The sequence below is a fragment of the Gymnodraco acuticeps genome, unplaced genomic scaffold (assembly GCF_902827175.1).
Source record: "Gymnodraco acuticeps unplaced genomic scaffold, fGymAcu1.1, whole genome shotgun sequence".
Classification (NCBI taxonomy): domain Eukaryota; kingdom Metazoa; phylum Chordata; class Actinopteri; order Perciformes; family Bathydraconidae; genus Gymnodraco; species Gymnodraco acuticeps.
Window position 1 is genome coordinate 733,689 of NW_022989983.1, and position 17,201 is coordinate 750,889.

The window sequence follows — 17,201 nt, forward strand, 5'->3', positions numbered from 1 at the left end:
CTGCTTAGCTGCATGCTGATGTCAGAGAAGGCTATCATAAAGTGATAGTAGCGTTGTCTGGTAATAACACTTTATATATGAGTGGCTCTCAGTTGTGTACGTTATGTTTGAAGCGTTGACATTGCCATGTTGTTTCTCATGTTCTCGCGATGTTTGAGCAGCTTTACAAGTCAGCCAGCCAGCGTGACTTCAATGACATGTAGCTAACAGTAAGCTAGCTCTCAAAAAGCTCTAAATAACAAACACTTGATAACTTATTTGTTGTTTGTACAGATGTGGAGCAGGATATTGAAGCCTCGGGTGATTGGTAGAACAGCTTTCTATTGGAGGAGTCTCTTCACCATGCAGCTGAACACCAGTGAGTTCAAGTCTCTGTTCAGTGAGGGGCTGAAAGGACTAGCAGGTGAGATGTGACAACAAACACACCTCTAAACAGTGCTGATACCGACCTCTTGTCTTCAGTAAAGCTAGGTAGTGAACTTTCACAATAGAACAAGTAATAAGGTTCAAAGAGGAACATATTAGATCAATAATATGCAGTGTTTCCCCTAGGTTTACTGCTTGGGGGGGGGGGGGGGGGGGGTGGCACTGGGGGGAGGTGGCACTGGGATATATATTTTTTAAATCCTCTGGAGCTGTGGATTATTGTTATTGATTAATGCATCAGTGTTTCTTAGGGTCAAAAACACTAACCTCACAACTTAAAATGAAAGCGTTTAGTTTATTTAATAAAAGAGCGCATGTTTAATGTTGCTATTTGGTGCTATATGTATATATATAAAATAAATTATAATTTTTTTTCAGGGGGGCGTGGGTCTCGGTTGGCGGGGCGCAGCGGTGGCTTTAACAACTCAGTACAGTAGTGTAGATAAAGACATGTGCGAGACTTATTCGAAATACTGTCTCTGTGAAGAGTATTACTTATGAAACATAATAGTATTTTGGTGGAACTGTATTCATCTGATTTGAGTATTGCTCTTCATTCAAAAAATATGGTTTTTTCTGTTACTAACTGTATATCTGTAGACTTGGTATATCTTAAATGTCCGGTTAGGATGTATTAGAACGAAATCTAAAATGTAAATTGTAAATAAGCCATCTGTATGTCAAATATGTCTTATATGTCTTAAATGACATGATGAATTGGAAATGGGGGACCCTGATGTAAACAAGACGAAAGTCTTTCTCTGGTCTGCATCCCCTTAACAATTGTATGTTTTGAGCTGTACTGTACTGTACCCAATATACAAGCTGTTAATAAACTTTTCAATCAATCAATGTTACTAGGCCTGATGCAAATGAAAGGCAAACAGTCAAAATCGACACAGGAGAGGCCAACATTTTCTGATGTGCTCACCTTGTTTGAACATTTCACCCTAATATGGGTCAAATATGATTATGTGTTTAGTAAACTAGAACTTCATACAAATGTTAAGCCTGAAGAACATTACAAAAGCTGTTCTGCAAGCAACAATAATCGTATATTAAGTAAAAAGCAATAGGCATATAAGACTAATAGGCAAAGTGAGAACTGCAGTCAGGATATACACAACAAAAACATTTTAGTTTTCTCAGGTTATGCCTTTCAAGTTGAATTCAAGCTAGTGCAATTGTTTGTGTGCCCTGACACATATCCTCTGTAAAGTCTCCCTAAAGTGTGTGTTTGTTGTTTCCAGAGTTGTTTGGGAAGCACCAGCATGAGCTGAGGATCGCTGGCGGCGCGGTGCGGGACCTGCTGTCTGGGAAGCGGCCTGACGATGTGGACTTTGCCACCACAGCAACTCCAGAGGAGATGAAGCAAATGTTCCAGAAAGCTGGCATCAGGATGATCAACAACAAAGGAGAGAAGCATGGGACCATTACAGCAAGAGTAAGAGGCACGCAGGATGTAACTGTCCTGCTTTCAATTAGTTCCATTTCTGCTTTCAAGCTGCTGTAAACACTACTTCAACTATTTGCAGAGTCCTTTACTTTTGCAGAACATTAGCTTAACTTAAAAGTACTTATTGTGCATAATAGCCCATTACATAATCATACGTATTAAATGATTGGATTATGACTATTGATGCATTTATGTATTCATCCAAGCTGGTAAATGTGGAGCAACATTGAATTACTTTATATGCTGTTGCTGCTGATTACTTAACCTTTTAATAATATAACAGTATTGGATAAATAGAAGAGTCACTGTTCTCATAGCATTTGCTGATGCGATTCGCTCAGAATACAAACTCAGGTTTGTTTTACAGGGAAATCACAACAAAGAATCAAAAAATAAAACGAAAATGAAATAAAAAGTGTATTGAAATTGAAAGTAAAGCTGATTACAGAGCAATGAAATGAGAGGGGACCTAGATATGTTCTCATGTCTCCCAGTCGCTTCTATTCATATTCATCGAAGGTCGAGCACAGTGCTGCATTTATAAATAACCATTCATACACGCATACCCAGCTATACCCATGTTCATATGCATACATACTTACTTGAATACATATCGATAGATAGGCAAGGCACGTTTATTTATATAGCACTTTTCAACACAAGGCAATTCAAAGTGCTTTACAAAAAATGAAAGACATTCAGAAAAAGGCATTTAAAAACAGTCATTAAAAAGAAAAGCTAATAAAATAAACATTAAAAGAAAAAATACATGGATAAAAGTTACAGTGCAGTCTAAGATAGATAGATAGATCTTTAATTTTGTCATTGTACAGGTACAACGAAATTACAATAAACTCAAGGTGCCAACACGCAACAACAAGACACTATAAAAACAATAAATGGGACTTAAAATAGACATGATAGGTAATATGTACATAATTAAATAATAAATTAAATTGCACGATTCCGCTCATATACATATGTACAAAGATGTGCAGACTCACAATCAGCAGGTAAGCAGAACTGAAAGGAACCAGTGAAGGAAAGGAGAACAGGGTTTGGGCCTTCATTAAAGAAAGAGCATTAAAGTTGTATTTTAGTTTTTGCAATATTCTATCAATTTTCTCCATCTATTATCAGCTATGTGTTTGGGTTACTCATTGTATATGTTTTCCTTTCCACATTAGACACTTGCCGTCTGAAATACTGCTTACCTTCATCTAAGAGAGTGACTCCAGAATGAGGCCATATTTACACGTCTCCAGGCATCATTCTAATTTTGCCTTTTTTAATCATCGGTGTTTTGTTTATCGGTTTCGCTCACAGCTACACAATGAGAACTTCGAGGTGACCACGTTGCGGGTGGATGTTCAGACGGATGGACGTCACGCAGAGGTGGAGTTCACCACGGACTGGCAGAAAGACTCTGAGCGCAGAGACCTCACCATCAACTCCATGTTTCTAGGTATTTGTGTTTGTTTTCCACTCAATTAAAGGACTTGTATCTGCGTCTGGTTTTACTTCACAAGACATTGTCACCTATTTTATCACGATTAATTATACTTCAAACCGGAGAGACGTGATGTAAGGAATACATATGTATTGTTACACGTCATATGAATGAAATGATTGCCATGATAATACAACAGGAGAATGGAATGGTGTTTGGCGATTAGGCCCCGGTTTGCAGGATAATCATTCAGGAGGGAAAAAACCGCTCCGATGAAATCCCCGGGGTCTAGACACTGGTGGTGGTGATGAGTAGGTGGGACCGGTCTGAAGGAGGAAGGTTTAGCTTTGTCCTGGAGGAGACGGGAGGCGAGAGGGGTGGAGACGGGTTGCGTGTGATCATCTGCAATGACAACTGACAGGGAGGAAGAGCAGGCATTTAAGGATTTTAGTATGTGCAGCGATTGGCTGCTGAGGGGTGACGCCCTCGTATTTAATGAGGGGGGAAGGGAGCCATAGAGTGACGTGTACGTGACTCATTGTTAGGTCTTCCTTATTGAACTTGCGCTAAAGCTTTCATTTGTCAGAAATGTATGATGTGTTGTCTTTATTTTACTCTCTCACAGGGCTTGATGGCACATTATACGACTATTTCAAAGGATACGAAGACCTGAAGGAGCGCAAAGTCCGCTTTGTTGGCAGCGCTGAACAAAGAATCCAAGAGGACTACCTGAGAATACTGCGCTATTTCAGGTGGGATGTCTTTATTTCCCTTTAACCTTGTGTTAGGGCATTTGGTACAACTAGTTCCTGAACAGTGTCCTTCACATGCTCTTTGTTATCATGTGCTACTCTGACATTTGAAGAGTACATTCAGTATTTTCCCAACACCTTAAAAGGAAAATGTAATACATTATTATTATATTTCTACTTCATCCCTCATCTCACTTTGAACTGAAATAGCCAATGAAAGAAAGAAGAAATTCATCATTTGTATTTGTTTGACGTACAAGAACCTCAACCTCCAGTCTCGTATTCCCCCCCCAGGTTTTACGGCAGGGTGGCTCCGGAGCCCGACCGCCACGACCCGAAGACGCTGGACGCCATCCGGGAAAACAGTCGTGGCCTTGCAGCGATATCTGGAGAACGGATTTGGACGGAGCTGAAGAAGATGGTTGTTGGTAACCATGCTGATCACCTGCTGGAGCTGATGTACAGTCTGGAGCTGGTCCAGTACTTAGGTGAGGGGGGGGGCAATCAGATAATGCACACAAATAGAGTGGAAAGTATAAAAGAGAGGAGACAACGATGACATTTAGCAAAGAGCTTGTGGGTCCATTAGGAAATATGTTTAAATATTTATTTCCTCAAGAACACACTAGAAAAGGTTGTACTTAAATAAACCTGACCTGATGGCAGTTATTTATGATAGTACTTACCATTTAAGAAAAGAATAGACACTTTTATATGACGCTGGGGCAGAGGGCAGTTTGCTCACCTCCACTTAAACACTAGAAAAAAAGGAAATCGGAACGTGTTCATTTTTAGTGATGTTTTTCGATTACAGTATGGATGCACATGGCGGTTTCAAACTACTGCATTTGGCCAAGTTTGGTCAAATGCAGTAGTACCTGTTGGAACGTCTCTTCCAATCCTGTTTGGAAATGTTCTGAGAGAACATGTAGCATGCTAATAAGTCATTGGTGCAATCCCAAATCCTACACTTGCAGAGTTTGTGGTGTATTCCAGCTTGATATGCCTGTGCGTTAGGGATGCCAGTGATTATTCGATTATTCGTTACAGTCTCCATAATCGAATATTATTTTTAAAAATCGATTTTATTTATATATTTTTTTATTATTATTTATGTTTATTTTATTTTTTTTCTGGCTTAGTTTCAACCAAAATATCGACTAATGCTAATAATAGTAATAGTATTAATAATTGTAAATGGCCATTGGTCACACCACCAGTTTGTTTTAGTGTAAACTTGGAGGAAGCCTGCGTGCAGAGCAGACTGCTGCTGCATCACGCTACACACTGACCCCGCCCCCACCCCCACCCCCAACCCCCCCTCTCCCTCACACCGCCCCCGCCCCCACCCCCCCTCTCCCTCACACGTGCGACTAAAGATGAACAAAGTGGCAGGTAAAAAGAGTTCCTCCTCGTGGAAATACTTCGAACTTACAAGTCCAAAGGAAGTTAAATGCAAGCTCTGCGAAAAGACGTTGGTCTATCATAGCTCAACCTCAACAATGCGTTCGCATTTGAGTGCGAAGCACGCCAAAGAGGTTACAGAGAAAGACGCAGCACAGCCGGCCATTACCAACTTCACTTCAAGGCCACGTCGTTGTGATGACATGCGTGCATGTTTGTTGTTTGTACTGTTAAACATGTTCCAGTAAAAAAAACAACGGAATTCCTTTTGTCTGAGGGGGGGGGGTCGGGGTCGGTCGAATAATCGATTATTATTCGCCAGGGCTGCCGAATAATCGATTTTGATCATGGTCAGTTTCTGGCAACCCTACTGTGCGTATGGTTCATCTGTCACAGTGCATAAGGGTGTGCTCATGGGTGTTCAGCTTAGTATATTTCACTACATAAACACATGTAACGTATGCATCAACCATTTATTGTATAGTTTTAACAAAACCGAGTTGACAATCACCTCTCTTCCACTCTGTAAGCCTGGTCATATAAGGGACCAATTCCTAAATTGCTTTGGCCTCTAAGGAAGTGAACACCTTAAATGAAAAGTCCCAAACCCACTTAAAGTGATGTGTTGCAAAGTGCTGTCCCTTCCTAATGTACACCACTTCCAGCTCTTTGTAGCCCCTCGCTCTCCAGCAATTACCGGCTGATGTTAATGAAAGTCCCTTAGGGTCAGCTGCTCAGGCTTTAAGGCTGGAGCCACACGAAGACGATAACGCAAACGGACCGAAATCGATATCAAAAAAGTATTCCGTCCACACGCAACAGGCACCAGAAACGAGTCCGTTCACACGAGACCGCTCGAAAGCGCTGGAGACGCTGTAGTACATATGCCAGGCCTGTAAGTGGCGCTGTAGTCCTGCCACAAAAGCAGCGAAGAAGACTTCCCGCGCATGGTTGCAATGGTTGCCATGGTTACCCTTCATGAGTAAGTAAGTAATTTCTTCACCACTGACGATTTCTACAAGGATATTAAGACTTTTCGGCTTTTGACCAACAGCAAAATGTAGTATTCTGTGTTGTTGTACTTGTTAAAGTCCCGTCTGCTGCTCCTCAGGTTTGCCTCCAGATGGCAACGTGGAGGAGATTAAGCGAGTGTGGCAGAAAGCCAAAGACCACTCTCCCAAACCCATGACCGTCCTGGCTGCTCTCTTCCGCCGCCCGGAGGAGGTGGAGAGGATGGACCTCCGGCTGAAGGTGTCCAAGGAGGAGAAGACCCTGGCTCTGTTCCTGGTCAAATACAGACAGGAGCTGTGCAAGAGCAGAGAGGAGCCGGACAGCCTGAAACCCTTCACTGACTTCATCATCGACGTGAGTTTAAGCCTCCTCTGTAGAAACAAGCCCATGCTAATTGTACATGTGTGGTGTTATAAAAAAGACAGGAGAGATTTATGGTTTGGACACTTAACAAAACAATGTAGTCATTGATTGGTATACCATATTCTTATCAGGCACGATTTCTCATCAGCTTAGTGATGTGCCAGTTGATGAAGTGACTGCTAACAATAGCATAATTAGAGGGCTTTATGTCCTCTAATAATTAGCTTGAAATGCAAGGAGAAATCACAAACACACAATCAACAAACACTTCATAGTGTATCACACTTAATACAGATCAAAGTACAGAAGTATAACATATAAATACTAGCACAACTATAATGTTACAATTAATTGAATCTAACATTTCACAATACAGTCAGAGTAATGCTGCTCAACGTCCATTTTCCTGCACCATGGGAAAAATAGTGGAAGTCAGTGCACGTCTTAAACTCAGCTGGAAGCATGTTCCGATGTTCGATGGCCGTAAAAGAAAAGGCAGCGGGTTCCAGATGAAATGGGCATGTTTTCCTCCCCAGCTATGATGTTACCTGTACAAAGCACGTTTGCGTTTTGAACGGTCTGTCAGACAAAACGAGATCAATTTGAAGACTTAACATTGGGACATTGCGCTCTTGGGAAATGTGTTCAGCTCTCCCCAGGGGACACAAATAATCAAGTCATTTAATCAGCCACTGAACCACACATGAACATAATTGTGACTCCAGCCCACTTTGAATGCAGGAAACACACCTCGGTAACTCGCTTCCTTCATCTTGCTGGACAGTTTCCACCTCCACCCATCGCCCACTTCTGAATGAAAAGTGGGTTTTTAAATATCTACACGCCGTTTGCTTTGCTTTGTGTTAGAAGTGGGGAAAAAAAGGAGATGTCATACATTTCTGTGAAACAATTAGGAATATTTTGTTCAGAATAGTACGACAGTTGTGTCAACTGCTGCCAATCAAATCCAATCAAAACACTCTCACAAAGTCCTGATGAAAACAAATCAGAGGAGTCTTGAACTCTAAATAAATATTTACCAACTTCCCCCTTTTTAATAGTGCTTATAATTTGATAGGAAGTACTTTAAATCTGACAGGGGCTTTAAAGGTTCCCTATTATACTGTTTTTCATCAATATATTATAGGTCTCAGATATATACAGAGCCTGTCTCTGATTGGCTGAAACACCAAACAGATCATTGCAGCATTACCCATAATCCCCTCTGTTTCAGCCCTGTTTCCAAAGTGCTGATTCTCTGTCTGTTACTTTAGATGTAAGTAAGGAGCCCCTCCCCACGCCCCTCTGAGAGACATTTGGTTCAAAAGAACTCAATGGTGCTCTAGGAGGAGATTCAGGTGATAAGGTGGGGGGGGGGGGGGGTTACCTTGGTTGCTGATTGGCTAATGGTTACACAAGTAAAAAAATCGTTATGACATCATAAAGTGGCCAAAACCTGATCAGCTCATTTTCAGACAGGTTTTTATAGAAATGGATCAAAAAGAGAGAGAATCTTTGTTCCTGAAACTTTCAGAGTCTCTTTCCACTGAGGGGACACATGTTGATGTAGAAGAGACATGAAGAAGAGAGGACACATGTTGATGTAGAAGAGACATGAAGAAGAGGGGACACATGTTGATGTAGAAGAGACATGAAGAAGAGGGGACACATGTTGATGTAGAAGAGACATGAAGAAGAGGGGACACATGTTGATGTAGAAGAGACATGAAGAAGAGGGGACACATGTTGATGTAGAAGAGACATGAAGAAGAGGGGACACATGTTGATGTATAAGAGACATGAAGAAGAGGGGACACATGTTGATGTATAAGAGACATGAAGAAGAGGGGACACATGTTGATGTAGAAGAGACATGAAGAAGAGAGACACTGTGGTGTAGAAGAGACACTGAAGAAGAGGGGACACATGTTGATGTAGAAGAGACATGAAGAAGAGGGGAACATGTTGATGTAGAAGAGACATGAAGAATGAGGGGACACATGTTGAGTAAGAAGAGACATGAAGAAAAGGGGACACATGTTGATGTAGAAGAGACATGAAGAAGAGGGGGACACATGTTGATGTATAAGAGACATGAAGAAGAGGGGACACATGTTGATGTATAAGAGGACATGAAGAAGAGGGACACATGTTGATGTAGAAGAGACATGAAGAAGAGGGGACACATGTTGATGTAGAAGAGACATGAAGAAGAGGGGACACATGTTGATGTAGAAGAGACATGAAGAAGAGGGGACACATGTTGATGTAGAAGAGACATGAAGAAGAGGGGACACATGTTGATGTAGAAGAGACATGAAGAAGAGGGGACACATGTTTATGTAGAAGAGACATGACAAATTTGCATAATAGGCGACCTTTAACTCAAATGTGTCTTTTCAGAGTCGAGAGCTGGACACCCAGAGTAAAGTGTGTGAGCTGCTGAAGTATCAGGGTGAGGAGAAGCTGCTTGCGGAGCTCAGCGGGTGGTCCGTCCCTCGCTTCCCCGTCAACGGACACGACCTCCGGAGGATGGGCATCACGACGGGAAAGGAGATCGGCTCCACCTTACAGGACCTCCGCGACGTCTGGAAGAAAAGCGGCTATCAGATGGACAAAGATGAACTCCTCAGTCACGTAAAGTCGTGATTTGAGGAGGAAAGTGGACGTGCTTTTGTCATGTCGCACCATAAGGGTTTGGCTGCTGTAATTGTGCTCTTGAAGGGTATTGATTGAGACGTTTTAGTTTGAGAAAAACGGACACGACAATAATTCTGACGATCAGAGCTGCTGATTTCATTCTAAAGTAGCCCTATTTTGTTCTCCATCATCATATAAAGAGATCACAAAATGCATATGAGGGACAAATGTGTACTAGAAACAGCTTTTTATATAATTTGATATATAAGTTTGGTTTTTCTCCTCATTTTCTGAAAAGAAACATGCTCTATAAATAGGTTGTACTTTTTATTGAAAAGACTGAAATGGTGATTGGTTGTGTTGAAGTGCATGCAGAATACAACTCTCTCTCTGTGTGTGTGTGTGGTGTGTGTGGTGTGTGTGTGTGTGTGTGTGTGTGTGTGTTGTGTGTGTGTGTGTGTGTGTGTGTGGGTGTGTGTGTGGTGTGTGTGTGTGTGTAGTGTTGTGTGTGTGTGTGTGTGTGTGTGTGTGTGTGGTGTGTGTTTGTGTGTGTGTGTGTGTGTGTGTGTGTGTGTGTGTGTGTGTGTGTGTGTGTGTGTGTGTGTGTGTGTGTGTGTGTGTGTGTGTGTGTGTGTGTGTGTGTGTGTGTGTGTGTGTGTGTGTGTGTGTGGTGTGTGTGTGTGTGTGTGTGTGTGTGTGTGTGTGTGTGTGTGTGTGGTGGGTGTGTGTGTGTGTGGGTGTGTGTGGGTGGTTGCTCCTCCCTCCTGCAGAGAGAGGAGATATAAAGCCCCCTCTCTGCCTGGAGACCCTCAACATGTGTAATTTTACCACTAAACGGCCATAACGATTTTTTTCAACAAATGTCCCTTTTAATGTCATATTTAAAGTCATATTCCAGGCTGCCTGCTTATCATTTATTTATTTTTTTAAATGCCCCACTTCATCTGGATTACCCTGTAATGGTTTATAAAGGCTACTTTTAAGCATGTCTTGGTTCTTTGTAAACATCAGTAACATCACTTTGGAGGACGCACTCTCTGACGATGATCCGCGGGATGAGCGCTTGGCTCGGGTGGAAATAGCTCTCCTGTCCATCATCTTCATCACCGCGGGGATCCTAAACTTCGGGCTGCTGCTGGTGCTGTGGAAGCGGAGGAAGCAGCTCTCCAGGATGCGCGTCTTCGTCCTCCACCTGTGCGTCGCCGACCTTGTGGTTACATTTTTCCAAGTTTGCCCGCAACTCATGTGGGACATCACTGACCGATTCGTGGGACCGGACGTATTGTGTCGCGCTGTGAAGTACCTGCAGGTGGTCGGGATGTTTGCATCTTCTTATATGATTGTAGTGATGACGATAGACAGATATCAAGCCATCTGCAAACCCATGGTGACTTTCCAGAGGCACAGGGCACGCTGGAACGGTCCAGTTTGCGCCGCCTGGTGCGCCTCTCTCATCGGTAGCCTCCCGCAGATCTTCATCTTCTCCCGGGTGGAGGTGGCCCCCGGTGTGTACGATTGCTGGGCTCAGTTCATTAAACCGTGGGGTCCCAGAGCCTACGTGACGTGGACCACTCTGGTGATATTCGTGCTGCCCATTCTCATGGTGATCGTGTGTCAGGTCCGCATCTGCCGCACTGTGTACATTAACTTCCACATGAAGACGCAGCAGGGCGCAGGGAAGGTCAGGAAGCCGCTGTCCTCGCGGGCCAGCAGCGTGGCGGGGGTGTCTAAAGCGAGGGTCAAGACGGTGAAGATGACCGTGGTGATCGTGTTCGCTTACATCCTCTGCTGGGGGCCTTTCTTCACCGTGCAGCTTTGGTCCGTGTGGGACGTGGAGGCGCCCACTCAGAGTAAGAGGACAGGGTTTTGGATCTCACAACATGAACAACATTTATTTCGTTTTTGGTAGGCTACAGGTAAAAGACACAAGATAAGGCATGAGGATACAAAGTAAAGATGATTCAATCAATAGAGATATCCCATTATGAAATCCAAATATCACTATCTGATTGACTTCCGCTGCTGTACAGCCAATGAGAGTTTTAATAAGTTATCAGTATTAATGTTGACTTAATGTGGAATAAATTGGGGTAGGTTCAGAAAAGGAGGCACCTGCTCAGAGAAAAAGGACAGGGTTTGGTATCTCACAACATGAACAAATAAATATGTAGCTAGCCAGACACATTGAATAAGCTGTAATCTATAGCTAAACCAGCTTTTCTATTTATTTTTGAACATACTTTTCAGATTCAGAATACTTTATTGTCCATTATATGTATTTCCTTTTTTTCTTTCTTTGCCACTGGCAAATAAAACATTCACCAAACACAGTACAACAAACTTTATTTTTCTGATGTCCTTCTCTCTTTCACAATGTATGCACTGATATTTATTCTTGCCGTGTTTCAGGATTTTTAACTATACAGATATGTTCTCGTATGTCTTAAAAAATCATAAATGTATAGTCTGCCCCAGAGATTTTTTCGTAAAACTTTATTTAACTTTCTCTTCAACATCATAGCAACTTTGATTTTGAAATAGGTACAGTGCCAAAAACCAAACACAGGAGTATGAGTGTTGCCAATTGTTTACACCTCCCTCCCTCACACAGAACTGCAAATGTAATCGCAATTAAAATGTTACCTCCAAAAGGAATGACAGGGAAAGTTAAATATTGTACTTTTGTTTCTTCCAGCTGCTACCTTCACCATCCTGATGCTGCTGGCCAGTCTGAACAGCTGTGCGAACCCCGTCATCTACCTGCTATTCAGCGGGAAGCTGCCAAAGACCCTGGTGGCCCTGATGTGTGCGGGTCAGCCCGACCTGAAGGAGTCCATCCAGGAGGAGGCCACCATGGTCAGCTCCCTGTACATGAGCCTCAAGAGTCTGTCAGAGAGCAGACGTCCGGACTCTTAAACTCACCTCAGGACAGCATGGTTTTCGCACAAGAAAGATTTACGGTATTGTCATTGTCTAATAAGTGTGAAGAAGACGTCAGTGTAGTTACAGTATATTATAGTGAGACAATATTTTTGAAGTAAAACGCACACAATCATTCTTTACAGGGATATTACAATGGAACACTTGCTATCAAGTCGGTATTACTTTACACATTCTTTAAAAACATTGAACGTTTTACTTTTTTTTGCTAGTGTTGTGGTTCTAGAGATGGTGGTTTATCCATTGGTTGTTCCACCACTTTGGTCCAGACTGACACTACTGGATGGATTCCCATTACTTTTTGTACAGACATTCAGGTTTCCAGAAGATGAATACGTTGACTGATTTCTTTAGCGCTACCAGCAGGTCAAAGTTTTCCCATATCCACCGAATCATGTTGACATCTCAATCGTTACAAAAGATGCATGGCATTCATGGTTCCCTGAGGATGAATCCTATTGATCGCCAAACCTTTCTTCTCCTGTCAATATGAAGATGACATTTTGTGGTTTTGAGTGACATGTCCTCACAACTGTTGAATGCATGAATGGTTCCAAGGAGATGAATTGTAATATTTTTGGTGATCCCTGACTTTTTCTTTTGTTGCATCATCAGGTCAATCTTACATTTTCCCATATCTTCGGTGTACAACCAACTACCTGCACAATAACTATTCCCATAAACCTCAGCCATATTCTGAATGAGCATTGGGAGCACCAGGAGCTTTTCCAATTGGACTCTCGACACATAGGGTTGAGCAAGGTCATTTGGATACTCAGGTAAAATAGGATAAAAAGAGTTCTACATCCTGGGCTCTTTTTTGTTGTTGTAAGCAGCTAATTTTCAAACTAATATAGCATTGGTGCTTAAAAGGTCATTTACATGAAACAATCATTTTAAGATTGAGATAAGTGAGAACATCGCATGAGGTTGATGTACTCAACGTTGTCAGTTTTTGACCAATCACTCCCTGGATGGGGGCAGTTTATTGTACAAAAAAAGGTTTAGGTAATACAGTTACATTTTAAAATGGTCAATTCAATATGCATTAGTGGCTAGAATATTCTCTTGCAAATAGATTTAGTGTCTGACTAGAACCTACAACAATGGAAAGGTTGGTTTTGTATTTCTTTAACAGTTTAATTGTCCAATTGTCATTTATTGCAGCTTTTCTTGGCTGCCGCTGGTCTTTTTTATACCTACATTTGCTCAAGAGTTCACATAAATAAAAGTTGAATAAAAGTATCAGCAACGTGACACATCAGGTAGAGAAAACGTGTTACCTATCCAACGTTCTCTGAATGCTAAATACTGTATATATATATATTTTTAATGAAATATTAATATGGGAGACAATTGAACGCGAGTAAAATATCCAAGGAAATATGACCCTGAATACATTACATTTCGATTAATAATTGAATACGATAGTTGGAGCTCACAGGAGCATAACACATACTCACTGCTCAGTTTATTCGTTATATTGTGTTATTTTCCCTTATTTATTTAGGAAGGTGGTCTTTTGAGAATTTCAGATAACGGCCATACCTTTCAAATGTTGAGAAGCCCGGGTATATAGTACATTATAATTATAGTATTATATACAAATGAATGTTATACTGGTCAGATGGTTCCAGAGATATTTTCCACCCTGCTGCCAGTGCCATTGTGCCAACATGTGTTTTTATAGCTAGCATTCTCTTCAAAGAAACACATTCTGTTTTACGTCTATTTATCTGACGTTATTTTTATAACAATTGCTCAGTAATCTTGTTTGGATTAAGTGTGTCATTGGATGTATGGTTGGTGGTGAATCACTGGCTCAGCCTCATGTATGTTTATTTGTAAGTAGCAGATGGTAGCATAAAAACACACCTAAACTAAAATGGTTAACATGGTTATCAATATACCTACTAAACATCTGCATGTACTCTGACATAGCAACACAGTCTCACGGCATTTCGTGTTATAGTCACGAAATGAATCTATTGACACCAATACGATTTCGCAATTTTTTTCGTGTCACACAGAACGATTTTAAAACCAATGTAAATAATAACAAATTAGAAGGAACAACAGATTTAAAAAAATACAGATTTCAGTATTCTGAGGCTCTTTGCCACATTTATTTTCCTCGCGGACGGCAAAAAAACTCCGACATTATACAATTTAAAATAAAAGGGATAGAAAATGTTTTTGTGAACCACACAGCTTCCGGTCTTCCAAGACCCGACCGGACAAAAAGACGTGGTGCAGGCACGAGACATACTACCAATAGAAATACATTGCTTTTAAAATCGTTCTGTGTGACACGAAAAAAATGCGAAAATCGTGTTGGTGAACACGAATCAATAGATGAAATAAATTTCGCGACTATAACACGAAATGCCGTGAGACTGGGTTGGACATAGACATACAAGTTTATATTTGTGGCTTTCATCAAGGTCACCTCTCTAGGTTTTTTCATACCAGAAATCCCTGCTCCCCTCCAAAGACTGTATATGAAAAGAAGGAACAGTAAGTGTCAAAGGAGGGGGGAAGCAAGTACAACCGGACACTAAACAAGACAATGTTACAATTAATGCGCTGAAAACAAATTGTGACAGGGTTAACATTTGGAAATGGGGACGAACACCCAAACCTGACGACGTGGTAGCGTCTCATCAACCTCAGGGTAGCCACCCAATAAAGCATATCCTTCTTTATGTCTATTGTACTCTAAATGGGATCCTTATTGACAAAATGAGGCTTGAAGTATACGCCGAGCTATCACTTGAGACCATAAACTCTTGAGTAAAATATGTTTACATATGTATTAAATCAACTAAGAAGTAGTGTCATTTTCTCACTGACTTCTATACAATCTTTTCAACCACTTTTTAGTAGCACGTGGTGGCCATTGAAGAGAATGCACCGACTTTACTGTTCAGACCAGGCCCAGCTCCAGGATGAAATGACTGAGGGGGCTGAAATTGTATATATTTATATAAATATATGTGTGTGTGTGTGTCCGCATCTGTAGCCTGTTATTGTCTCATTATACCGCACTGTCAATGAATCAAAGTAAATATGTAAGTCATCATGAACACATCTGTCCATCAGGCTGCTGTGCCTCCTGTCATCATTAATGGACGTCTCTTTAAGATGACCGCTCAGAGGAGAGGAGTTCTCATTTCTCTAACCGCCTGCTGCTTCCCCTCCTCTCTCCTCGGTTCCCCTCCTCAGTCCTCCGCTCGCATCTCCTGTGGGCGGGACTAAGACACGAGGATAGGAGTCGAGGAGGGGACATTTAAGAATTGATAAACCTCTTGTTACTCTGTTTTTACTGACATGTAACATTTGATTTCACCTTGCTCTAAGTTTTTTAACGCACATTCAAAACCCACCGAAAACGGGGACTTCGCCCGGAAAACGGGGGCGTTTTGGTCACCCATCCGACTGTGTTTACAGCTAAGCACAGATGCTAACATTAATTAAGACTACAAGCTCACTTAGGGTTGAGGCTTTTTTACACGTTGCTTGACTTGCCCATATATCTGATCTAAACATAGTAACGTGAATTGGGGAAAATGATTATTTAAAGTTATTTAATAATTGTGACATTTATTGTACTTTTTGATGGATGAATGATGCTCAAAGTGAGGGGGCAAAGAATACAACTGACGGGGCAATGCCCCCTTTTGGCCCCTCGTGGCGCCGGGCCTGGTTCAGACCTGTTTGGGACAGCATTGACCTTAGCATTTGCACACAACACTGTTTGCCTAAGTGGCAATGTTTCTTATTTTCTCAGTCAAAAATTGTATTCAGGAGCCACAGCACAATATTCATCAGGATATTTTCTCGAAATAATTAACACGTATAATGAAATGGACATTCCATTTGCATTAAAGTTGGTGCTTATATTTCATTGCATGTTACATTTCAGTTTAGGATATTCATGAAATAAATGATCTTGTGAAATGTTTTCAGAAATTCATCTAAATGCTGTGTGATTTTAAAGTGTTTCACTCAGATGAGAATGTGGTTTATCTTGTAAATATGTATTTTATGTCCATTAAATGTGAATCTTCAATCTATTTTGCTATAATGTTATATGATTACATGTAAAAGATATCTGATTGTTGTTGGTCATAATAGTCAGTGATTACATGTGTCTGTGATTCAAATGTATATCTTCAAATATGCAGCTTGATGCTCAGTGATCAATGTTTCAACATGTTTACATTTTTGCTCTCAACCCCTGAGGAGAGACCTCTGTGGTGTTGCCAAATAAACTGTCTTTTAACATTTCTGTTTCCCTTCATCCCAGCGCCGTTCTACTTGTTGGGGGAAATATTCCTTTGGATTTAAAGTTCAAACACTTCTTAGCACTCTGTTAAACCCTGAGCCTGTTTTTCAGGTCTCAGGCTCGAAAATGACATTCTTACGCTTAAAGGACGAACACTGCAGCGTCCCCAGGTGCTTCACAGAGTGGGGAGAGAGTTGACTGACAGCTCGTGGATTCACTCTTAACACAATTGAGTTTCCTCCGGTGGAAGTGTTCTCCATTCTTGCCTGAAAAAAATAAATAAAAATAAAACGTCTAAGAGCTGAAATGGTACTTTTCTTATCACACTCAATCACACTATAATTTTTAGGCTGTAAAATAAAGTGTTTCAAAAAGGCTTTTAACGGCAAAGTCACATCATTTAAAGAAAGGCCCTATTATAGATGGTTGAGCATGTAAATGGTCTGCAAAGGCTAAAATCCCAACGTTCCC

General features: G+C 41.3%; 2 protein-coding genes across 4 annotated transcripts; both read left to right on the plus strand.

The window, feature by feature from the left end:
- The first annotated feature begins 1 nt into the window (after position 1).
- LOC117543768 (CCA tRNA nucleotidyltransferase 1, mitochondrial-like) lies at positions 2-9,718 on the plus strand. Of its 3 annotated transcripts, XM_034212325.1 has the most exons (8): positions 2-60; positions 274-403; positions 1,677-1,870; positions 3,209-3,347; positions 3,958-4,084; positions 4,379-4,572; positions 6,600-6,853; positions 9,266-9,718. In XM_034212325.1, the coding sequence occupies exons 2-8, from the start codon at positions 274-276 to the stop codon at positions 9,509-9,511; spliced, it is 1,284 nt and encodes a 427-aa protein (XP_034068216.1). In that variant the 5' UTR covers positions 2-60; the 3' UTR covers positions 9,512-9,718. The 3 variants fall into 3 exon arrangements, with proteins under 3 accessions (XP_034068216.1, XP_034068218.1, XP_034068217.1); XM_034212327.1 differs by lacking the exon at positions 2-60 and having other exon boundaries at positions 151-358; XM_034212326.1 differs by lacking the exon at positions 2-60 and having other exon boundaries at positions 152-403.
- Positions 9,719-10,486: 768 nt separating this feature from the next.
- On the plus strand, positions 10,487-12,418 carry LOC117543715 (vasopressin V2 receptor-like). Its single transcript, XM_034212213.1, has 2 exons — positions 10,487-11,352; positions 12,198-12,418. Exons 1-2 carry the CDS (start codon positions 10,488-10,490, stop codon positions 12,416-12,418), a joined length of 1,086 nt encoding a protein of 361 aa, XP_034068104.1. The 5' UTR covers position 10,487.
- Positions 12,419-17,201: the final 4,783 nt, after the last annotated feature.

Excerpts from the sequence above, each read along its gene's own strand:
- LOC117543768 (XM_034212325.1), top strand. The coding sequence starts at position 274 with ATGTGGAGCAGGATATTGAAGCCTCGGGTGATTGGTAGAACAGCTTTC. Across the intron at positions 3,348-3,957 it reads CATCAACTCCATGTTTCTAG|GGCTTGATGGCACATTATAC; the intron begins GTATTTGTGTTT and ends ACTCTCTCACAG. Across the intron at positions 6,854-9,265 it reads TCACTGACTTCATCATCGAC|AGTCGAGAGCTGGACACCCA; the intron begins GTGAGTTTAAGC and ends GTGTCTTTTCAG.
- LOC117543715 (XM_034212213.1), top strand. The coding sequence starts at position 10,488 with ATGTCTTGGTTCTTTGTAAACATCAGTAACATCACTTTGGAGGACGCA. Across the intron at positions 11,353-12,197 it reads CGTGGAGGCGCCCACTCAGA|CTGCTACCTTCACCATCCTG; the intron begins GTAAGAGGACAG and ends TGTTTCTTCCAG.